Source organism: Haliotis rubra, unplaced genomic scaffold, assembly GCF_003918875.1.
Source record: "Haliotis rubra isolate DU_JTF1 unplaced genomic scaffold, ASM391887v1 Scf329, whole genome shotgun sequence".
NCBI classification, from domain to species: Eukaryota; Metazoa; Mollusca; class Gastropoda; order Lepetellida; family Haliotidae; genus Haliotis; species Haliotis rubra.
Window position 1 is genome coordinate 375,915 of NW_025767001.1, and position 19,316 is coordinate 395,230.

General features: G+C 39.4%; 2 protein-coding genes across 2 annotated transcripts in view; one reads left to right on the top strand and one right to left on the bottom strand.

Annotated features, from left to right (window-relative positions):
• Positions 1 to 12,647, bottom strand: part of LOC124284087 (shootin-1-like) — a 48,839-nt gene extending 36,192 nt beyond the window's left edge. The window contains exon 1 of the mRNA XM_046720143.1: positions 12,479 to 12,647. Coding sequence (XP_046576099.1) covers positions 12,479 to 12,572 — 94 coding nt within the window. The 5' untranslated portion in view covers positions 12,573 to 12,647. The remainder of the gene's footprint in view (positions 1 to 12,478) is intronic.
• A 3,107-nt stretch (positions 12,648 to 15,754) lies between these two features.
• LOC124284068 lies at positions 15,755 to 18,828 on the top strand. Its single transcript, XM_046720121.1, has 3 exons — positions 15,755 to 15,894; positions 18,057 to 18,115; positions 18,380 to 18,828. Exons 1-3 carry the CDS (start codon positions 15,758 to 15,760, stop codon positions 18,826 to 18,828), a joined length of 645 nt encoding a protein of 214 aa, XP_046576077.1. The 5' UTR covers positions 15,755 to 15,757.
• The last annotated feature ends 488 nt before the right edge of the window (positions 18,829 to 19,316 follow it).

A 19,316-nucleotide genomic window follows, 5' to 3' on the forward strand; every position in this document is an offset into this window, starting at 1 on the left:
GATAAATGCCATTTAAAGACTTAATGTTGTATAGCCATATAACAGCTGTCTGTAAATAATCAATTCTGGACCAGATAATCCAGTGATTAACATCATGAGCGTTGATCTAAGCAGTTGGGATACAGTGACAAGCATCAACTGAATCAGAGGGCCTGCCCACCCAATTATGTTAGACACCACTTATGTCAATGTTGCTGACCGGATCTTCATGGGTCACTTGATTAAAGGCTTGGGTTACAGTGAGTGAGTGAGTGAGTGAGTTTAGTTTTACGCCGCACTCAGCAATATTCCAGCTATATGGCGGCAGTCTGTAAATAATCGAGTCTGGACCAGACAATCCAGGGATAAACAGCATGAGCATCGATCTACGCAATTGGGGAACGATGACATGTCAACCAAGCCAGCGAGCCTGACCACCCAATCCCGTTAGTCGCCTCTTACGACAAGCATGGGTTACTGAAGGCTCATTCTAATCCGGCCTTCACGGGTCTGGGGTTACAGAGGTGGAAGATATCAGAATGTGGTGTTTAAAACAAAGAGAAAACAAACTGCAGTCCTATAAGAATCTAACTTGCCATGCTGTAAAAGAAATCCCTTAATCCCAACTTAATATCCTATAATACAAGAGTCAGTCAAAAAGTAGTCAGCCTCACCTAGAAAATGATACAAATGCAGCTGTTTTTATGTTTTATTGTTCGACATATTATCTGTCAACTTCAAGCAAATTGGTTTTGCAATGTTCCAGCTTCACAATCCCCATTTTGTTGACTGTTGATTCTGACAGGAAGTCATCCAATACTATACTGAACATATTTTATATGATAATGAGGTACCGAATCATTTTTCATTTTCTCCAAACTTTTCAGAAATATTATACCCGAATGTGTTGTAATGACTAATATCTCATTAACCACATTACCCACATATGTGAAATTTAGGATATGGCTTTGCTAATGATTCCTTCAAAATAGCATGGAAGCTTTTCAAATATTGGTTATTGAGAATAAAGTTAAGCCACCTACTTTTTGACGGACTCGCGTATATACATCCTGTTTCTAGCAGACATACATTATCATGACTTTTCCTATCTATTGTCAATATATACATGTTCAACTACTTTTCATGAGAACTGTACACAAAGACAAATATGATAACGTGTATGTATTTATAGCAGAAACAAAATGAATAACTTTGGCTTTACAGATTTTACTGGTTGTAAAAGGCGACATTTTGACGCGGCAACATCAAGTTGGTGACATGGTTGCAGGCTTTTTATTATGGAGCGTTACTGACAATATCGATCACTGAATGAAACAATCCTGTGATTGATATTGTGAGTGTTTGGTCCGACCTGCAATTACAGGCTTCCGTAAAAGCTAGAATATTGCTTAGTGCATTATAAACGACACACACAACACACATACGCACTAACATCTCACAGAACATGTCATTAAACTCCTCTGTTCCTACACTGCAAACTCTTTTGTGGGCATCAGACCATTGTAAATTCCATTGAACATGTTCATGGTTACAATGACATTGGTCATGATGAGACCAAAGTCCTTTAAGTTTATAGTTTAAGGGCTCCATCTGATGTCAGAAATGAAGTTGCCCAGAAATATCATTTCAGACAAAAAAGTCTTCACGCTCTTCTTTCCTTATTTTTCTATTCAATGAAAGAAAGATCTGTTTAATCGGATAACGGTTATGGAATCAAGGGAGATAACTCTGATACAAAACAAAATGCCGAACTGTATCTGTATTGATACCCACAGGTCTGTATAAAAAAACAACCCAGCAGTTGTCATCTCAAGCTGTCTGTGAAAGCCCTTAAAATCTGGCTTGGAATGGATGAGAAGTGTTGATATATTGACATGTCAACAATATTCGATCACTAGGACACAAAAATATTGAATGCATCTAAATTTGGTCAATCGTTCCATCCATGCATGACCCAACTCTCCAACAACACTTAACAATTACCCAGTCCCTTCCATCTTTAGAATGCTCAGTCCTTAAAGTAAGTGAGTGAGTTAGTTAGGTTTTACACTGTATTTATCAATATTCCAGCAACGTCACAGCAGGGGACACCAGAAATGGGCTTCACACATTGTACCCATGTGAGGAATCAGGGTGCACACTCTTGAGAAAGGGGGGTACAAACTTCATTTTCACCCATTTTCAATGGTCATTTGTGTGTGCACCCCTGCACCTCCCCTCTGGATCTGCCTATGATGGATGAGCAAACACTTTAACCACCAGGCTACCCCCCGCCCCCTCAGTCCTTAAACCAACCAACCTTTTTGTACGACTCACAGATCAACAAACTATATATTAAATGTCAAATAGTTGAGGAAATAATTTCTAATCACATTATTTTCAGGATCTGTTAATCTGCTTGCCCAAGTCTGTCACAGGTAGGTGACAGGACTGACAAAACAAACATAAACGATCCATGACTATCAGAAAGTCAACATTATCAGGCAGGATACACGGATACAATAAAAATGATAATCTGCCTGGTAACATCAAGGAAGTGGCTTGAAGTCATCCTCAACCACTTATGTTAAATCTCTGTCAACATTTCCGAATGCTTAAGTATTCATTCTTTTTGTCAATAATGTCAAAGTATAAATCATGTCGGGAATGTTTGTGCTATTACATCATATGACACACTTACTTAGAAAAAAATAACACATTTGTGAAAACTGGAGTCAGTAGATCGCTAAAACAAAACTTCTTGACATTGTGTGTAGTTTAGTAGTGTGAGACAGTTTCCTGTTTCAGACACCGGTACAGTATATTTTTGATATGTATTCTAACAGTAAAGCTCCTCAAGTGAGTTGAGTCATGTCAAAATTTCATTAATTGTCCAAACAATCATGGTATGCTGAAGCTCAAAATTAATCCATAGGAAAATACTATCATTTATATAAAATCTCACTCACTTTAGAAACTTATCTTTTAGATCTCCCATCAAAATTTCATTTCTGGTTAACAAAATTAAGAACTTCTAATCATCTGATCATAGATTACCCATTGAAACAGGACGATGGTTTAATATTAATCTAGAAAACAGAACATGTACAAATTGTAAAAATAATGTTATTTGTGACGAGTATCATGTTATTTTATCATGAACACAGCTTAATGTCGAACGTAAGACGATACTTCCCTCTTATTTTTGCAATAATCCACAAGTTTATCTTACTTATGAAATCAGATTATACCCCGCTCCTATTGAAACTTTCACTGTTTACTAAAACTGTTCTTAGTCATTTCTAAATCAATATAATATCTACTCATATGTTATTGTAGTATAAACGATTGTATGTTCTCTATATCATTCTGTATGATTTACAAGAATAAAATTCTTTTGTTCTGTTCTGTTCAGTGGTATTTAACAATATTCCAGGAATATCACAGCTGGAGTACACTAGAAATGGACTTCACACACTGTACCCATGTCGGGAATCAAACCCGGTGAGGGCCTTTGTGTGATGAGCAAATGTTTACAATGGTTGAGGATCAGATGAAAATAGGGTCAAGATTTACGAAATATTACTGACTGACTGACTGAGTTTGGTTTTACGCGCTTTTAGCAATATTCCAGCAACATCACAGCGGGAAACACCAGAAATGGGCTTCACACATTGTACCCTTGTGGGGATTCGAACCCGGGTCTTCGGCGTGACGAGCCAACGCTTTAACCACTCTGCTACCCAACCGCCCCACAAAATACTAACTCAGCAATAGGGTATTATGTTCATGCAGTTACGGACCACATCACCATGGCTTCTGGATAGACATTAGGGGTGAAATGGTGCGCTCTTATAGTAATTACAGTACGGTACGTATTGCGATACAAGGTCTTGGTTCAGTCCGTTTCGGTTTGGTATATGAGAACTTACTTCTGGGAAAGCAGCGGCCGTCTAGCAAAGAAATGCATAGATTTTGACAAAATGATTTGATTTCTAGACATTTTAAAAAAAGGTTTAAAAACGTTAATAAAATGATGGTACGAAAACCGAAAATACCGAATTTTTCGATTGCATTACAGTATACCGAACCGAAGGCAAAATGCCACGGTTCTACTAATACTGCGGTATAACGTTTTACCCCTATATGACATGCTCATAACATCAATCACTGCATTGTCAGATCCAGACTTGATTAATTACAGGCTGCAATCATATGGTTGGAATATTGCTGAGGACAAACACCAAAGAAACAAGAAATAAGTTCTACCACCCACAGTAAACTGTTGACAGTAAAAATGTCTTCACATATACCACAGCACACACATGCACGCCACACGGGACCCTCCGTTGAATAACAGTGACGATTAGGGATGTCGCAAAACATAAGTTTCATGAATAGATACGTATCACGATACCTATGTCACGATTCGATACGTATCACTATACCTATTTTCGCGGCATTATTGCGTAAATATAGTTACATATTGAACATTAATATTTCATATTTTATAATTGTACATGAAAAGATCGACATTTGTTATTCTCAGAGATTAAAAAGTTATAATTTCCCATCTTTGTGCATGGAAAATAATCATTTATAACTCTCATAACATCAAAAGACATGATACAATTGCAATATGTAAATGATACATGAACATATTTAAACCGATACTTTCAAAACTAAATATCGATACAGTTTTGAATGTATCGATAATAGTCTCGTCTTAGAAAAAGTATCGATGTATCATGGCATCCCTAGTGACGATGTTGACCACAAACTCTACAGACACTTCACGGACATGACATTAGTCAGCATGACACATGCTATAACAACCTGACCATGTGGGAAAATTAACTGTGGGCATTAACTCTGACCTACATCTGTACACATGACAGACACCATAATGAAAGGCTCTTTGTTTCAACCTGACACATTTTACACCAAACAAGGCAATTGGATCTCTCAGTTTCTCATTTCACCTTGAAACATGTTACAACTGGAAAAGGGATGTATAAGACATCAATTGTTACAACATGCAGGACAAAATGGCCTCATACACTTGTTTCTTGTGGCTTTTTTTAACATTCTTTCTTCAAAAGCTGGTTGATAAAATAAAATAAAATACACAAAATAAAATAAAATGAGATAATAAAAAATAAAAAAAAAAAAATAAATGAAATAAAATAAAATAAAATAAAATAAAATAAAATAAAATAAAATAAAATAAAATAAAATAAAATAAAATAAAATAAAATAAAATAAAATAAAATAAAATAAAATAAAAATATTTAACAAACCTATACTGACATTTATCTAAAATTGGATAGGAAGAGGATGCAGTTTGATAAGCTGCCTACATCAGTGAACCACACTGGGATTTCCCCTTTTGATTAATGCCTGACATCGTGACAGCGAGAGAGAGATATTCTGTGAAAAGGACACAGACCCAAAGGTTTCACTGTGATATCTTGACACATGACAGAGTAATATTTATATTTTTCGATTATTATATCATATCTCCGTTACATCCTGTGAGATAAGCGGATAATGGCGTCTTCAAAATACGGAATGTCACATGGATGTCGTAATGCATTGCTTCCTGCCTACCAATGTCCATGATGTACCTGGAGATAACATATAACCCCTACCTCCCTTATACAGTTTATTAACATAATATATAATGCTATTCCCTTCCAAAAGTTAAGTGGTTCTATTTGGTGTATAACAATATTTTCAACAATAAATTCAACTAAGTAAAAGAGTTTGTTGACATCAGTAAAAATAACTCTCTTCCTTATGTGTATCACTTCTAAATGTCATTCAAAGACCTAATAAATTCAATTGCTGACCTCTCAACAGATAAAATGTCTTGTTACTAACCGAATCTACTATTTCAATGATACATGCCTTTCTTGTCAAAGGTCAGTGTTATTTGCCTTCACAGATCATCAGGGTTAAAGTCCACATGCATGTTTATTCAACATTGTGCATATCACTGTTGATTATAGCAATACAAACATCTTTGAGGCTGTAAACTCCTCACAGCTACAGGAAGCCTCTGACCCTTTTTATGCCACATGTTTATATTATTTGGTTTATATAATATGGATGACAGTGTCCACATGGACACAATGTTTAATGTATTTCTTTTATATTGTTGCTATCAACATAATTGTTAGTGGGTGAGTGAGTGAGTTTAGTTTTACGCCACACCCAGCAATATTCCAGCTATATGGCGGTAGTCTGTAAATAATGGAGTCTGGACCAGACAATCCAGTCATCAACAGCATGAGCATCGATCTACTCACTTGGGATACGGTGACATGTGTCAACCAAGTCAGCGAGCCTGACCACCCGATCCTGTTAGTCGCCTCTTACGACAAGCATAGTCGCCTTTTGTGGCAAGCATGGGTTGCTGAAGACCTATTCTACCCCGGATCTTCACGGGTCACATAATTGTTCGTCACAAAGGAAAGGTACTTGTATGTCTAGGTATGGCAGGTGAAATGTTTTTGTTTCTTTGTTGTTTAAAGCTAAAGCTTTACATGGCACTTTTACAGCTATATGGCAGTGGTCTGTAAATAATCGAGTCTGGACCAGACAATCCAGTGATCAATAGCCTGAGCATCGATCTACGCAATTGGGATATGGTGACATGTGTCAGCTAAGTCAGCGAGCCTGACCACCTGATCCCGTTAGTCGCCTCTTACGACAAGCATGGGTTGCTGAAATGTGTTTCACACAATCCGTGCTTATTTGCAATATTCATATACAGTGTGTGTGTGCCAATCATAACATTTTAGAGTCTATATGATATAAATCAACAAAGGGCTTGTATTCCAAGTTTAAGGACCACAGCAAGCTATAAAATTGGTGCTTCCTTATAGCTGACTGTGATGTCATATTTCCTGTATGACAATGAGCAGTGTGACATCACAATAGACATGCTGTGTGTGACTAAACCCTGTATGGCTTGCTGAATTTTCCTTTAAAGGTCACATGCAACGTAAAACACAACTTTGCAGATTCTGATACCTTTCGGTTTGGACTTACCGAAACAAATCGTCAAAAATGCAAATTCAACTCATAAAGTTAAAAAATAACACAATGAAAATAAACGCGCGAAATCGGAGTTCAAACGTTTCACTAATTTTCCCCCGACTTTTCTAGGGAAAACGGGTTTCAACAGCTGGGCTGCAGCTCATAGCACGTGCACAGTGAAATAGGTTCGCGCAGCTTGGAAGCGGGTTGTCGGGTGAATACTCGGTGAAGGCTTTGGTGTGAGCTATTTTTCTAATGTTTTGTTGATATCTCACAGGCGCAAGCTTTTTATATATGACAGTAAATTAACTGTTTATATAAATTCATCTGTCTATTTCACCACACGTTCTTCTTACAGAGTCACTTTCTCAGTTCGATACTTAAAAGCAATGTCATTATTTAGCGTTGTACAGAATTTCTAACTGTGATATAGATATGTTGTTGTCACAGACAAAACTCAATGTCTTGTTTTATTGACACCTGTGTTTCTGCCTGCCTGTCTGACAATATTCAATACACAACTGCTATCACTGACCACATGCAATTTGAACTTAACACCAATCAGGCTATACACCATAAACAAAATGCATTGTTTTATGGCCCGAGTTCGGTCTCTGTCACATTATGTAATTACACAGACAGGCAGGTGTGATACTTGAACACATGACATGTTATGATGTCTGTTGATTGCAAAATGTTATACACAAAAAATGAGCCTGTATTTACAAAACCCAACATCTCTATATATACACACACAATGAGCCGTGAAGGCAGCATCTGCTAATGAACCAGCCGTTACACTTGAGTGCACACCCACCCGCTCTGACTGGGTTCGGTATCCCGGTTGCTTCGTTTCTTGGGAAGTAAACCAAAGTACACAATTTTGCACTTTTGATTTGCAATTTTACGCTTATAATTTTGTTTATATGTTTTTTCATTACCAGCAATGTATATTATATGTCACGAATAAGTGATAATTGTGTTTTAATTATGTTTGATTTTTTGGTTGCATGTGACCTTTAAGGTGCTTTCTTCACATTGGTTTTACAAAGTTCCTAAATTTTCTTTCCTGTTTTGTATGTGTTTAATGGATTATTTAAAAAATAAGGGGCAGTCGTGTCAGTCTCCAGTCAAACAAACATCCTACTTACAGCTCGCTGGCGTCATGCAGTTGACAATACACTGACAACTGGAGGCCAGCCCTGATAAGTTGTTCATTGTTACATATGCATACATATACATGCATATGGTTGTCATTTGCAGGTTTTTATAAGTTTGGATAAGTAAAATACCAGATAAGTAAACAATTTTGGCGGGTCCCTTGAAATTTTACTTATCAGGTTTCCACTGTACCGTATATGACCGACTATAAGTCGGAAATTTGATACCAGAAAATGAAGGTAAAAAATCAGACCCGACTTATACTTGAGTTCATTAATCTACCCAAAAAAATCCCGAGGTCAGGTGTGTGAATCTGCCAGCCCTGCGAACTCAACTGGCAATGTTTACACCGGAAGCAGGACGCATATACGTACTGACAACGTTTCCAAAGGTAAATGACATCGTGGGACAAATAAAACATAAAATATAAAACTTTGTTGTTTGTCTTTTGTAAAATATATTTCATTGTATAAACAATAAATTAAATTTAATCAGATATTTTTATCACAGTATATTAAAATACTTATCAACCTTGCAGTTCATTCTCTTGATAAGATAATAGACTTATCACCTAATAGATTCAGTATATCTAGAGTTACATTTTGGACTAGGTAATAGACTTATCTACCGTACAGTTTGGTATACTTTTTCAACTACAAGTACCTGTTGATAAGATTACAGACTTATCTGCCCAAACATTTGTTATCTGAGATTTCCTGTTGATGAGACAAGACTTATCTCGCTATACGTAATTCACCATATTTTGAAAGTACCTATTGACAATATAACAGACTTATAAACCTTATAATTCAGTATATTTTCAAACTACGTGTTGATCGGATTACAGACCTTTCTACCTTACAGTTTGGTATATGATGAAATATAAGATAATAATACATATTTACACCTGATAAGATAGATGACATTTTTTTCACATTTCAGTTTAGAGACAGCACAAAATAAAGTCAAAAGGCACAGTCAAAATATACAATGCACAGACTGCGTGTCTTGTTCCATAACATGTCACTCATAAAAAGTATGAAAATTCCACCATTCAGTGCACATTCTTCTGTCAGGTCACGGTCACTGCAACTAGCCATGTAAGGTTAAGTCAACGAAGTGAGTGAGTGAGTGTGTGAGTTCAGTTTTACGCCGCTTTTAGTAATATTCCAGCAATATCACGGCGGGGGACACCGGAAATGGGCTTCACACATTGTACCCATTTGGGGAATCGAACATCTTCGGCATGACGAGCGAACGCTTTAACCACTAGGCTACCCCAACGCCCCTATCAACCGAAGAGGCAACTGATGGATTCTGGTGGTCAAGGCTTGCTAACTTGGTCATCATATCTTAATCGATGTTCAAAATATTGAATGGATGCTCATGGTTTCACTCATTGGACTGTGTTTACAGATCAGGGCCTAGATTTTCGAAGCTCTCTTAGCACTAAGATAGTCGTAGGGCCTAGATTTTCGAAGCTCTCTTAGAGCTAAGATAGTCGTAAGTGCCATACATTAACATTAACTTACAACTATCTTAGCGTTAAGAGAGCTTCGAAAATCTAGGCCCTGTATCATATAGTCAGGGTCAGGATCAGGGTCATCATCAGGGTGATGTTCTACAAAAAGATCTTAGAGTAAAGGTGAGCTTCACTTCCTAACTTTAACACAGACTTAAGCCAGGCATAGCAATAAGATTGCATTGTAGACCAACACACTGGTATGGCAAAATAAATACAATCTTTGAACATCTTTGATAAAACGCAGTCCCCACAGGTCTACCATTTCTCCAGTGAGTGAACCTCATGTCATGTCAATATCGGGGCGGTGGGGTAGCTTAGTGGTTAAAGTATTCGCTCGTCATGACCATAACCCAGGTTTGATTCCCTACATGGGTACAATGTGTGTAGCCTATTTCTTGTGTCATCCGCTGTGATATTGCTGAAATATTGCTAAATTCGACGTAAAACCGAACTTACTCACTCACTCACATCTTGATATTTCTTTTTTCAGAAATTCTTGGATAATATGAGAACATCCGGAAAGAGAGAAACATTACAAAAATGTGTCAAGATCATTTGAGGTTATACATGTACAAAGGAAGTCTTAAAAACTACTTTCGGTTTTAGAATCTACCAACAGTATGTACCAACAATTAACTAAAAACAACATAAATAAAAAAGTTAAACACTTTAGTTTTCATTTTCCTTGTCAAAATGAGTTCAACTTGTCAGTTCAAAAACACAAATTGTCAGAAATAGGGTCTGTTTTCTTTTTTTATTAAATTGGCTCAATCATAAACTTTTTTAACTTAACTTCAAAGCCTACATTGTGTCACTTCAATACACTTGACAGCGGATACCTGTGAAGGTCCGGGTTAGAATGAGCCTTCAGTAACCCATGCTTGTGGTAAGAGGTGACTAACGGGATCGGGTGGTCAGGCTTGCTGGCTTGGTTGACACATGTCATCGGTTCCCAACTGCACAGATCGATGTTAATGCTGTTGATGACTGGATTGTCTGGTCCAGACTCGATTATTTACAGACCGTCGCCATATAGCTGGAATATTGCTGAGTGTGGCGTAAAACTAAACTCACTCACTCACTCACTTGACAGCTGAAATGATTGATTGGATGTTGTTTTATGCTTGTTTTAGCAATATTCCAGCAATTTCATCACAAGGGACACTAGAAATTGGCTACATACATTTTACCCATGTGGAAAATCCAACCAGGGCTTCCAGAACTACATGTGAATGCTTTAACCTTGAGGCTATCCTCCTCCTATCATGACTGAGTGAGTTTAGTTTTACGCCGCTTTTTGCAATATTCCAGCAATATCATGGCGGGGACACCAGAAATGGGCTTCACACATTGTACCCATGTGGGGAAACAAACCTTAGTCTTCGTCATGACGAGCGAACACCTTAACAACTAGGCTACCCTACCTCTACCAATGGAAGAAAAAAATGTCAGCTGAAGAAATATACTTGCAATGTTTTACCTGGTCTTGTTACACACTCATCATTTAACCATCTTAAACTTATTGTTTACATGCCAGTTAAAATAATGATATACCTTCCCCTTATTATGATGATGAATCTGTTGTCTTTTCGTTGTTTTTAAACAATACACCCAACAAGTATTAATACATTTCACTATAAATACTTGTCTATGTGAGTGAGTGAGTTTAGTTTTACCCTGTGTTTAGCAATATTCCAGCAATATTCCAGCAATATCACGACCTGGGAAACCAGAAATGGGCTTCACACATTGTATCCATGTGGGGAATCGAACCTGGGTCTTTGGCATGATGTGTGTGAATTTTGGGTTTCATGAAGCGAAAATCATCATATTTGGTTGAGGGCAAAAGCTTCTCTACAACATTTAAAATATAGAGTGCCCTCCCACCACACTACCCACAAATAATTAAAAAAGATAAAATAAATAAATAATTAAATAAATAAAAAATAATAAATAAAAAATAATAATAAATAAATAAATAAATAAATAAATGAATGAATAAATAAATAAATAAACCTTGATTCACTGATTACAATACAACCTGAAGATACAACATGCATACAATTAATACAACATGCTTATACTAATTGGTAAACAGTCTCTTTTCTATCTGCACTTCTGTTGATTAAAAGAAATCTCCAGTTCATTTCAATTATAAATATATAACAAGCAAACAATAAACTTTAATATGTTAACATTCATTTTATTATTACAAAAACAATATTTGCGGTACGTGACAACTACCACATTGGCAAGACTGGCATTTTTACTTTTTATGGCTTGTCGAGAGGTCATGCAAAAATACAAGCACTCCAGCAAGGTCAGAAATAAATGACATAATAAACTGAGGCCCTCTCTGGAAAACCTCTTCATTCTCTCGTTACTGGGGTTTGAGATAAGGGTCTGATATTTAACATGCGTCACGACAATGAACAGCTTCTACAACATAGCTTCCTCTTCCGATTCTTATACATCAGCCACCCACGTTAAGAAGATTGTTCCTGATGACAAAGTTCATCTTGAATACTTCCCTACGTTCGCCTTATAACGAGGTGACAGGTATATATACATGTTTTCAACGTAACCTTCGTGACCTAACATTGTGTGGCTTGGTATGTTGCACTAGCGACCATGTACTATGAATATTGTCATTGAATGTACACAGATGTATCTGCAGTGTCACTCAACCGTGACGTTCATATATACACGACTCACAATGAGCCTGCACCACTGACAGTGACTTTAACCCTTTAATAAAAACTTGCTCACCTTTATGACAGTACGACGTCAACAACTTCAGCGTGTCTTCCGAGTTTTTATATTTCTTCTTCCAGTCCACCTCGGCGTCTGCAGACTGCTCCATGTCGCCGGCGAGTCGTGACACCGATATGTACTGTATCAGTCAGCTTCTCCGCGTTGACCTCACTACGAAACCAGCTTGATATACTTCCTAGTTGTTAGCCAATCAGAGACGACTTAACTTTGACCCCTGGCATACCCCTTTGACAACATCAGTCCCGTTGAATAGCAGGTGCGTGATGGGTGTTTGTTTATTGTTTACCGCCATATGATGGCGGTCAGTAAACAATCGAGTCTGGACCCGACAATCCAGTGATTGAAATCATGATCTACATCATTCCTGGGTTGACGACTTAACTGTAGAGCACGTCAGCGAGCCATTGGGTCGAACCCGTTAATCGCCTCTTACGGCAATGAAAGGTTGCTGGAGCCAATTTTCAACCCAAATCTCCATAAGGGGAGGTTTAAAATTTTACTGTAAAACGTGTAAAATCAGCATCTACAGTGAGGAAGGATATGTTTTCGTTATACGACTCATGTGTAGAGTATACACATACAACATCATAATCCAGGGATACTCTATGTACAGCGTCTTCTATTCTCCCTGCATAATCTTATCACTTGGTAGTTTCAAAATATAGTTTGTTTGTTGTTTAGGGTCCGTACATAATTTATCATCAATTTTGTACATAATATTTAAAAGATATGCTTAAAAGTTATGGGAAGGGTTCATTGATTTTGTACATGACATGCGGTGTGTGTGTGTGTGTGTGTGTGTGTGTGTGTGTGTGTGTGGTGTTCACTTACTTTATACATAAAGTTGGGGGGGTCATTCACATTGTTCCATTTTGCATGCTATTCCATTTAAATCATCATCATCCCCCCTAGCCATAAATAATAGTGATATTGAAAACCTTTTGCACGATTCGCAAATGCCCATACGTGTCTTGTCTGCGAAGTGTCTTGTTGTGTGTGTGTTTGCGTGCGTGTGTACAATGTGTGAAGGCCATTTCTACTGTCCGTGCAGGAATATTGCTGGAATAATGCTTACAGCGGTGTAAAACCATACCCACTCTGGTTGTGTGCAAGGGACGGTGGGGTAGCCTGGGTTTGATTCCCCACATGGGTACAATGAGTGAAGCCCATTGCTGGTGTCCCCGCCGTGATGTTGTTGGAATATTGTTAAAAGCGGCGTAAAACCCAATTCACTCACTCACTGTTGTGTGAACGGATTTGCACCCAAGTTAAGGGTAGTATTTTAAGAACAGGAATTGTGTAGGTAAGATTCACAGAATGATACACCAAATACCCAAGATATTTCATGAGGGTGTTTTTCGGTTAACTGGGTCAAAGAACAAACGCATGAACGCAATGTTAATATGGTTTTAGGTATATATTATGTCCGCTTCAGCAGCTTTGTCCCCGCTGATACGACATACATGCATACGTTCGAGATAAAAGGTACATGTCTATTCACCCGGGGTCGAGAATAAGTTAGATATACCCATACTCTCATCGGCTGACACAATTGAGTGTGTGAGTGAGTAAGTTGGGTTTGACACCGTATTGACCAATATTCCAGTTATATTACATGTTTGTTTGTTTGTTGTTTAACGCCGCACTCAGCAATATTCCATCTATACGGCGGCGATCTGTTAATAATCGTCTCTGGACCAGACAATCCAGTGATCATCATCATGAGCTTCGATCTGCTTTTCCGGATACGATGACATTTGTCAACCAAGTCAGCGAACCTGACCACCCGATCCCTTTAGTCGCCTCTTACGACAAGCACGGGTTGATGTTTTACATGTGTCAGCGGAGGTGAGAGGAAAGCCGGAAAAGACACTGGCTCAGACGTATTCTGCTGTGGTGAAATCACGAGGACAGGTATGGTGCTGTCAAACCCAGAATCCACAGTTATATTGGTTTCTGGCGTATACAAGGGACGCAACCCTGCAGAGCCAAACACGAAGCGTCAGATAATTGAGTGAGAGAGGTTTTACGCCGCTTTTAGCAATATTCCAGCAATATCACGACAGGGGACACCAGAAATGGGCTTCACACATTGTACCCATGTGGGGAATCGAACCCTGGTCTACGGCATGACGAGCGAACGCTTTAACCACTAGGCTACCTCACCGCCCCTCAGACAATTGAAAGTGTTCTTGTAGTCATGTAGATAATGTAGTATTGTAGTGAAAAGTTTTGAAAGCAATGTAGTATACGTTTTAGTAATTTATCTATTCATCTATGGTTAAAGTTTAAAACCATCGTTAGGCTAGACCTTTTTACGATTTGGTTTACGACACCCGGTTTACGAATTTGAAACGTAATTAGAGATGTAAATTAACAGCGATGTTTTGGTGTGGGTGGCTTTTTTAAATTCCGCTAACAACAAATAACTAATTATGTAAAGAAATAGACAAAAAAACAGCAACAACAAAACTTTTACTTTTGCAGTTGATTTATTATTTTGATATACAGTTTAACCTAACAGTTAAACGTGTTTCTGAACCAAAATCCATGCATTTGAAATTGTTTTTGACGTGTGTGTGGGTTTTTTTCTGACCAAGAGAAGAAGGACCATTCTTGAATTTCATTAACTTCAGCTGCAGTCAGTGATAACAGGCACGTGCACTGGACGAAATGTGTTTCAACCATGGCAACGCACATATCATGGATAATTCAACGAAAACACTATTCCAAGTGGAAATCTAATCTTTAACATTTAATATTGAAGATGAACTTAAATTACCAAGATATTTTGTGGATTTTTGTGGAAGCTTCTTTATTCTTTCCCACACAACGTTTCGGGATTATTCATCAGGTGAAGTGACAGTTGATACTATAGTTGGGGGCGCGGTGGGCGAGCTGGCTAAGGCGCCAGGCTAGTGATCCAGCGAGGTTCAGGTGTCGGGATCGAGCCCACCTATATGGCGGCGGTCTGTAAATAATCGAGTCTGGACTAGACAATCCGGTGATCATCATCATGAACACAATCTACGCAATTGGGATACGATGACATGTGTCAACCAAGTCAGCAAGCCTGACCACCCGATCCCGTTAGTCGCCTCTTACGACAAGCATGGGTTATTGGAGATTGTAACCCTTATCTTGTCGAGTGTCAAGGTTAGGAGAGAGTTCACAATGTAGATGACGTCATAATAACGGTGACATCACAGTCACGTCACGTGACATTGACGTAACCACAATCACGCTGGGCAGTCTTTCCATAAAGCCACAAAGATGGGTTGGATCCCACGTCTCGTTACCACAGCCACCGCCGGATCCGCGACTTTTCTGAAGTGGTGCCCTTCAGGAGCGGACATCAAGATCATTACGGATGTTCATACCAACACAACTCAGTTGTACATGGGTTCAAGGTATTGTTTTAGCAGTCGCTTGCTTTAGTTACTGTATTCTTTTTGTACCAAACAATAAAATTCCACTGGTTTATAAACTCTGTCAAAAAAGAAACGCAACCCCTGTATTTTAGAGATTTTGATCTGAAGTTTTAGGACGACACGGCATTTTTATTATTTAAGACAGAAGTCTGAAATTTGGCAGAATAATAACCCAGATGGGCATGTTTAAAATTGTCATTTCAAAAGTCATCTCACAGACACCAGTTTGTCACCAGGGGTCGTCTTTCTCAGTATCTCGTATGAGCACCACGCGCTGCAATCACTGCACGGCATCTCCTTGGACAAGAACGGATAAGACGCCGGATTCTTTCCTGGGGAATGGCTCTCCACTCCTCCTGCAGTGCAACGGCGAGCTGTTGCAGCGTCTGTGGCGGCGGCTGACGTTGACGTACGCGTCGATCCAGAGTATCCCACAGGTGTTCAATAGGGTTGAGGTCTGGTGATTTAGAGGGTCATGGCAAGACATTGACGTTGGAATTCTGCAGAAAGTTCATTGTTGCACGTGCAGTATGAGGCCGGGCGTTGTCCCGTTGAAAAATCTGTGTCTGTTGGTCAATAATCGGGAGAAGGTGAAGCTCTAACACGTGGTTGATGTAACGTTGGGCTGTCAGGTTCCCTGGAACGATCACCAAGTCTGATTTCTGGTTGTATGAGATGGTTCCCCAAACCATGACGCTTTCTCCGCCAAATCTGTCCACCTGTCGGACGCAGATGGGCGCAAAACGTTTATGACGTCTCCAATACAGACGCTGTCTTCCGTCGTGACGTTGCAAAAGAAAACGTGATTCATCAGAAAACCAGATTCGCCTCCAGTTTTGTAAAGTCCGTATCCTTACGTTGTTGCACCACCTGAGTCGTCGGCGTCGATGTAGGGGGCGTAGTACAGGTCCAACAACTGGTCTACAGGCACGTAAACCCGCTTCTTTCAGACGGTTCCTAATCGTTTGAGCTGACACTCTCCTCAAACCTGGTATTTGTGTGGCAGTCACGGTTGGTAGGGCATGCCGATTACGCAGGTGATGGACCCGGATGTACCGATCTTGACGGGGGGGTCGTGATTCTTGGCCTTCCACTTCTCGGGCGATCGTTGGTCAAATTGAAGTTGTTGTAGCGGCTCCAAAGTCGGGATATCGTTGTTTTGTGAACATTTAGGTGCCGTGCAACAGTTCCAAAACTTTCTCCGGCTTGAACACGACCAATGGCGATATTTCGGTCGGCAGCACTCAATCGTGGCATTTTTAACACAGCTTTTCGGCGACAAATGAATGAATATAATACGGAAGCACATGGGCTTTATACACCCCTACATTAACTGCCATTTTCATGATTTGCATGTGTTTTTTTTGTGCGAAGTCACCATGAGGGTCATTTCATGCGTTGTGACGGAATAAGCAATAAAATACACTTATGCGTACAAATGCAGTTGTTTGGATGGTAATCTTCATTAATTACATGTATCATTTCAATACATTCGAATAAAATTTAGTTTGGAAGCAATAACTTCATTCAAACGAATTTTTCATATCTGAGGACAGGGGTTGCGTTTCTTTTTTTGACAGAGTTTATAAACAATCTACTTAAGCTTAACGGGTATCTATATGGAGCACAGTGGTGTAGTGGTTAGCATGCAGGCCTCTCACGCCAAAGGCCCGGGTTCGAATCCCGTTGGAGACACCAAAATTTGTGACCTGGGTCTCATGATGTGTTGTGTCCTTGGGCAAGGCACTTCGTCCACATTGCACTCAGTCCACCCAGCTGTTCAAATGGGTACCTGAGAAGCGGATGTACGGACCTATACGGTCGCGCGAAGCGCTTAGTAGCAGCTTTGAAAGTACAATTCCGTCAGGGTAATAATGTAACGCCAGAGAGCAGCATCGCGTTGGATTCTAGGTGCAAAAATTAGCATTATTATTATTATTAGCATTATTATATGTAAGTGAATGAACTCTTGCGTGATAGCTAGGATGGGTAAAGGGTCAAATCTCCTTTACGGATAAAAAATGAAAGTTTAGTAAAGGTTTTCATTCGTGTAAGGTTTTGTTCATCGTTTTCACCACATCTTCTTATGTCAACCTTTTTTGGGTGAACCAGTGTTTAATCTTATCTGTTTCGTACTTCAGTTCGACAATGGATAATTCTACTGCATTCGTGGAATTGGCAAGAAACAATGCAAAAGAAGGTAATATAATACGTTTAATCACTAAGTGACAAAATATACACATGTTGATTTAATTTGGAACAATAACTATGTGTACTTAGGTAATATTTCAGCACAAATGGTGCGAATAAACATGAAACTCGTTTCTTTTAGAGCTGAGGATGTTTTGGTACGGAAGGTGTTGGTGGATGTATAGAAAACATTAAACGGAAATAAACAACTGCCTCCTTCTATTGTGGTTCAAAGGCTACAGTGTAGAATAACTTTGGCTTTCGTTACCTCCAGTGTTGAAGGATGGTTTGGTACAGAAGATGTTGGTGTGTGCCGGTGCTGCTGCTGTCGGGGGCATCTCCTATCTGGCCTGGAGGAAGTATGGCAGGTCTATCACCAGGCGGCTCTTCCAGAACGAGGACGATGTCGAGGAGGATCACGTGCTGGAGAATATTGGCCACGAAGATGGTGACGATGTCAATCATGACGATGGTCGTGATGAAGACAGTGAATACTCTGATGGTGATGATGGTGATGATGATGACGTGTCTGATGAAGAGAGCGACACCAGTTACCCTGACCTTGAGACCCACGTGTACGCCTCGGCGGAGAGGGGCGACGCCGCCACGATGTTCTCCGACGAGGAGATTGACGTCCCCGCCATGCCGGCCACCCAGAGGAGAGTACAGCGATCTCGCAAGAGGCTCGTCCGTGCCGGGAGATCGCGAGACTACACAGATTAAGTGTTCAGAGCCTTCTGAAATTGAATACTGTTCAAAGCTCGTCCTTTCCGGATGAAAGCTAGACTAAGCATTCGAGAGCTTTGCAGTGGGGTACGGGCTGCATGTGCGTGCGTACGTGCGCGCGTGTTTTCGTTTGTGGAAAATAAGAGTGACTGATTGGTGTACGTGCGTGCGTGCGTGCGTATGTGTATGTGCAATGTGTGCCTGCAGAATCGTGGAATGAGGCATGATGCCAAACATGGGATCAAAATGGACCCAATATTCCAACAGTTTGCGAACTACAGTTGTAGACATGAACCCAGGAAATTCGTCTCTGACAATGGTAGTAGCGAGGGTTGAGCTCCGATTATACCAGCAAATATTGGAAGCGCTCTCAAACACTCTAAATGGCACTAGCCATTATATACGCACGTGTAGTGTGTGGTGTATGCATACAAATGTACCTGAATGATGGTTGTGATTATCTTCTCTGTTTTGTGAATAAAAAG